Source organism: Lepidochelys kempii, chromosome 2, assembly GCF_965140285.1.
Source record: "Lepidochelys kempii isolate rLepKem1 chromosome 2, rLepKem1.hap1, whole genome shotgun sequence".
Taxonomy (NCBI): domain Eukaryota; kingdom Metazoa; phylum Chordata; order Testudines; family Cheloniidae; genus Lepidochelys; species Lepidochelys kempii.
Window position 1 is genome coordinate 58785400 of NC_136381.1, and position 6000 is coordinate 58791399.

Below are 6000 nucleotides of genomic sequence, written 5' to 3' on the forward strand. Positions count from 1 at the left end.
GACAGCATGTAAATTAGGAGAAGTGACCAGAATGAAAGCCAGAGAGAAGATGCACTGTAAGGACAACCATGAGTAAAAGCCTGGTTTTGCTATTGACTTCATTAGGACCAGGATTTCACTCTGAACTTCTGAGGAGGGATTTGAAGGAGAATAAAGTTACATGCCCCAGAAAGTGTTCTTAAAATGCCACCGAATCCCAGAAGCCATTGTAATGCCTACATTGTTCTCAGTGTGTGTGCTCAAATCAGCTGGCTGTGAGTTGAACCAATGAAAAACATGTTCATTGTAGCCTTGAAATTATTTGTTGCATTGAAGCAATTTTCCTTTGGGATGAATGGAATATTTTCTCTGACAGAGGAGATTATCTTTCTTTTATTTACGAAAAACTTCTTGCTGACACTGTAGTGCCTGCTTTGCAGCTTAAGGATAGTGAGGTTTCACAATCAGCTATTTTACCCTTCATGGGTGATGTAATATGTGTTTGTCCCCCTGGTATTCATGTCTTTAGTTTATTCAGGTGTCTTGCAAATATGTTCAAGATTTAGACCTAGACTTTTTTTTTAGCTAATGGGGAAAAAATTAAACATTCATTTTAAAATTCTCCTACATGGAAAAGCTGTTTTAAGGTCAGTGCAAACAATAACCAGCATAATACAAACCACCAGGAAAAAATTACTTTCTGCATGATTTGAATAGCATATTGATGTATTCTGAATCACTGCCAATGCGTTGTTTAACTCACCTGCCAGTAATAGTTTCTCAAAGACTAAACATGTTTTGACAGTAGACAAGTTTATCTTCATTTTTTTTTGTCAACAAGTTTAATCATTTTTTTATATATCCATATATTTCATCTGCAGGATAGAATGTTTTCCGTGTTTCTATAGAAATATATTTTGTATTTCAGAAACGTACCTAATCCTTTTTTTAGAAAAAGGAACTAAAAAAATTACTCTTTAAATAAGGCCTACAAATGTGATTTTAAAAAAAAATAGATTTGATGTTACTGAGAATTCAAGTTAGAAGCACTGAGAAATATTGATGAGAAGAGAGGTTATAATTATTATAGCTCATCTTGAGTCATACATAGTTAGAGAGCAGCTGAAGTATTGCTGTCCTCTTGCAGTGTTACCTTATTCTTGCAAGAGACAATGAGATGAGTTTGCAGACCAGAATGCCCAAGTTTTTGACATTGTGTTTCTTCTGTTCATAGCATGCCATGCCATTTTGGAGGATCTCAAGCCACTCTGACCTTATGGCCCTTCATCATGCCTTGGAACTGGAGTACTTGTAGCAGCTTAGCAGCACTTTGAAACCCCAGAACCTCCCTTATGCCCATGGACAGTATGCCTGTGTCTTGTGTCAGCATTGGACTACAGAATTTTGTGATTTCAACATGTTGATGTACAGCTGCAATTGGTCTTAACTTTTGCCCTTTCAGTAAATGGAGGAGCATGCCTTTTTCTTCAGAACAGCTGTTGACTCTAATATTGCGAATCCAATGAAAACAAGCCATGAGAATGTTTTAACAGCGCATTTTACCACATTTGATACAAAATAAACAAAAGGTTCATACCTGTGAAGAAAGAAAGGACCTGCAAATGCTTTGTAGTTTTTAGAATCTTCAATGTGACACACACAGCTTCTTCAACACAGCAAACTTGATTGCACAATGAAGACTGAATTTTTCAAAATACCAGTGGAGTAATTTTCTTGTAAAGAAGGTTTACTTTTTTGGTTTCTCATACCCAGGGTACTCTGTACATCTTTACTTATTTATGAACAGACTGTGTTTTGACATCATATAACTGAGGATACATATGATAGGATTAAAGGCTATTTATAAGCCTTTGTCTCATGATACAGCAAACACTTTTGATTTTAGCACATTGCAAAGTAGTCTAAAGTATGTCTAATTTAAACAAATAGGTACATCACTGAGACAATCATGTACAGGAAGAATTTTTTGTGTAAATTTGTAATAATGGATGATTCTTTTACATATTGGTTAAGTAAATGCTATTGAGAGGTAGTAATGCCTTGTTGATGAAGTCTGAGGCAATGTGTACACAGCTATTGTGCAGTGCCTTATCAGAGTGTGGGGTATAAATATGTAGATAATGGATTTTTTAGATAAATTTGTCAAGACCAAAAGCATGGATGTCAAGTGTCAATAAGGAATTTGTTGTTGTTTTTCAGCTATTTTCTCTTTTTCCCCCTCAGCTATTCTGGCTATAAAATGATGGTTACCATGTGTCCCCATTAAACACATACACAGAGCTACACAACTTAATTGAAGAGGAATTCCTTACTGTCTTTCATTTTCTGTTTTAATGCTAATGTATTAAATCTCCTTAAAGAATTGAATAATGAACCAACAAACTCCTTCCATAAAAAGAAGTTACAGAATAGAAAATAATTATACAAGGGGTATTTGAGTTGGAGACTAACAAATCAAAGTTTTCATGTTGTCAGAAAATCAAAAATTACAGCATGTGCTTTGTTTCACGTAAGTTAGAAAAGAGTATTTTGGAGAAACTGAGCAAAACATAATTATATGCAGTGTACCCGCTTCAGTTTTTTTAATTCTCTTCCACCAGGAGTCAGATTTTCCTAGTGTGTAACATCCATTGCCGGCAATGGACACAATGAAATAGTTGTCACCAAGGATGTAAAATATCCATAGTCTATATTAATTTCTGTTATCAATGTAAACTCTGTCTGATCTATGAGTTGTGACTTTTTTAAACCTTACAGGACATGAGCAATGTGGTCAGTTAAACTGAGTCTGACATCTGGGCCTGAATTGTACCAGTTCCCTTTCCCTGATTTCCATCTTTTCATTAAAAAGAAACCTCAGCTTTGTTGGTTCATTCTTCAAAATTTTACTCCCCGTTTCCTCCCACCCCACCCCCCAAAAAACAACACCAGCCTTTTAAACAGCTACCTGCAAAGCACCAAAGTAGCTGTGAAGCAACACCCTCCTGTGTTGGAGGATTCATATTGCTGCTAGTTAATCATTTGTGGATTTTCCAAATTGCTTAATTACCAACTAAGGCCCCTGTCTCGCTAAGACTTACACATGTGCTTCATTTTACACATTAGTGTGAGTAGTTCTAACAAAGTCGAGGGAATTACTCACAGTGCATAAAGTTTAAGCACATGGTGTGTCGTTCTTTTAGGATTGGGGCTATTATAATTAGATTTTTTTTCCTTTGCTTCAAGCAAAGTAGAGAGTGACAGTTTTTTGTCTTTTCAATTTTTGTAGTCGTTTTGCAGACTGAAAAAAAAAACAGTTTATCTTGGCCTTATTGTACAAAAAAGTGTGTTGTGTCCACAATTGTGTACAGAATTTTTCTTCATTAATTTTGTGTTTTAAATTAATAAAATTGATTTGTGAACTAGTAAACCATCCTCTGAGACGTAAGTATTTGATTATTTTTGCCATAGGTTTTTTGCTGTCTCAAGAAGAAAAAAATGCTCACTTGTCTATGCTACCCAGATAAGAAGCTCTATAGAACAACCACCATGCCTTGGTAAAATACCTTGGCTGTAGAGGTGTAAACTAGATAGGCAGCAGCTGCTTCTCTGATCAGTGGGTGCTAGAGAAGAACAATATAAAATAACCCACAAGAATGGGAATCAGAGTGCACTGGCTCTTCATTTGTTTAAGCTTGTGACTGAATTTAGTCCTCATAAAAGCGAGGAACTTGGGGTCCATTGAAGTAGAAGAGAGTTGAAATTACCTGAGGCAAGCAATGAGTGGGTTACAGAATACACTAATCGCTCCTACCCCATATTTGTTGTGAGCTGCATGACTTTTCTTGTGCCTGTCCAAAGCAGCACTGTGGTGGTTTCCTGATGTGTACAAAGGGTGATTAGCACACAACTTGGATCAGCAAATTCACTTTCATTTTTGGCACTTAAATAGGTTTTGAAATTGTCTCTCCAAAGGGGAAAGGCTAATTCAATACTATACTAACCCCTGAGGCCGTCTTCTCTTTGGAAGTTATTACTGTTTTAGTCCATTACTTATACAAGTTGAGGGTGCTTAAGAAGGAACTTTCTCGGTCTCATAAAATATACATGTGTATTAATTTGTGCTGTTGAAATCCAAAAAGTGAAATGAATTTTCCTTACAACTAGCATTGTACGACGTGCTCTGGCTCATGCATGGGGGTTGTAACCATATGGATTCCTGTAATTTGCTTTTTCAAAGTATGAGAAGCAAACCCCCTGCAGATTTGTTAGCATTTGGGAGTATTAAGTCTGAGTGGTTTTGGCAGAACTGGAAGCTGAAATTCACTAGCCAGCCATCCAGCCCTGATATAGGAGGCAGCTTAAAATAAGCTGAGTTCCCTGACCCTCTCTATGTATGAGGTATGATTCAGTTGTGTTCCTCAATTTCTCAGGAGAAATGACGACCGCAAGCTCAGCTGAATTCTTTCTGGTGGTTTTGTTGTTTAGACTGCTGTATTACCATGATGTGTTTTAAAGGCATATCTCAAATTAGATTTAAACCAAGAACCCTAAATTGCAAGCACTACTTGGCTCCAGACATGTGCTTTCAGAAGGCGACTAGGCCTATAGCTGTAGATTACTTGACATTACACATGATGTTGAAAACTGTAGCCTACATAACCATATACCCTAGGCTGTGGATCAATCTCTTTGATACATGAACACTCTCTCTCTCTCTCTCTCTCTCTCTCGCATTAAAAAATTGGTGCCTCAGGTCCCTTATTTTTAAAAAACTTTGACATCTTAAAATGATTTAAATGTACAGCACTGTAAAGTTTTGAAGGAAGAGATGCCCAGATGCTATATATTATTTTGTAGTAATCCATTCAAGCATTGAGGTTACAGTGGCAAAACACAAACACAGTATTTCAAATGTTTTCTTGCAAGGTAGAGATAAAATATGACTGTGCTTCCACCTCTGTCCCCCTTTTTTCCTTTAAAGCTAACTGTTGCTCCCTACCACATTAGAACAAACTGTGATTATCTGAAGATGATGCGTTTTGCATTAGACCCACAGTTAGATGGTCAGGGGCATGTTCTGTCTGTGGTATGTACCAAGCAGCATGAGAATCAATGGGGTCACTGAAATCCCCCTTGAAATCGTTGGGGTTTTGTAAAATAAAAATAAGTCCAAAAGATAGGTGAAGAATTGTTTCGCAATTAGTTGGTTGGCTTAAGTATGAAAATGTTCATAAGTATGTGAAGCCAGTTATGGCAGCCAAAAACCTATGGCAATAATTTCTTACTCCCCATTCTAATGAAGAGGGATGCAGGAAGTCACACAGAATTAAGATTGTTTTGTAATGCAATTCGCCTGCATTTGCTGTGTTTCCTTTTAGAAACAGTACTGCATAAAGTTCCCATTCATTTCTTAGAAGCTCATTGATAAGATGACCAGCTGCAGTAGTTCTACCTATAATAATTATATGTGTCCAAATTATTAGGATTGTTCCTTCAGGATAATGCCAAGGAGCTGGAATTAATAATTATTTGTGAAATGGGAGGAGTATATTGGTGCTTTGTAGACCTGTAAGAAGACAAAGTTGCTGTCCTCAAAAGCATACAATGTAAACTCATAAAACACTTTGTGTGTGTGGTTTCCCCTTTCGTCTCTCTAAATATTTCCTGTTTCTCTCAATTCCATGTTTTTTTCAAATTCTGTCCCACAACCCTCCTCACCATACTCAGTGGGAGTTAGTTGTGTGTGCATCTCTGATGGCAGTGCTTGTAGCCTAACTGTGTCACTTATAAATAATGACAGGATGGTTTGTGCTAGCTGAACCGGAAGTGTAGGTGGCTTTTTTACGTACCTTTTGGCTTTCTGACTTGGAAGCAGATTGTTTGAGAAAAGGACAATCTGAAGTTCACCAATACGCCCTCCGACCAAGCCAAGAGAAATGAAGAGAACCGTCCGCACAGGCCTTCCAGTCTTTCACGTTCAGCAAACATGGTGGGGGGAGAAGTAAATTTACTTTGTAG

The 6000-nt window shown here is 37.2% G+C and overlaps 1 protein-coding gene across 10 annotated transcripts in view; it reads left to right on the plus strand.

Annotated features, from left to right (window-relative positions):
* EYA1 (EYA transcriptional coactivator and phosphatase 1) overlaps positions 1–3366 on the plus strand; it is a 231452-nt gene extending 228086 nt beyond the window's left edge. For 7 of the 10 annotated variants that reach the window (XM_073330862.2, XM_073330863.2, XM_073330867.2 and 4 more), the window contains one exon: positions 1214–3364. In XM_073330862.2, the coding sequence (XP_073186963.1) occupies positions 1214–1294 (81 nt within the window). In that variant the 3' untranslated portion in view covers positions 1295–3364. Of the gene's footprint in view, positions 1–1213 lie in introns of all 10 variants that reach the window. The other 3 variants (XM_073330864.2, XM_073330865.2, XM_073330852.2) reach the window with 2 other exon arrangements.
* The last annotated feature ends 2634 nt before the right edge of the window (positions 3367–6000 follow it).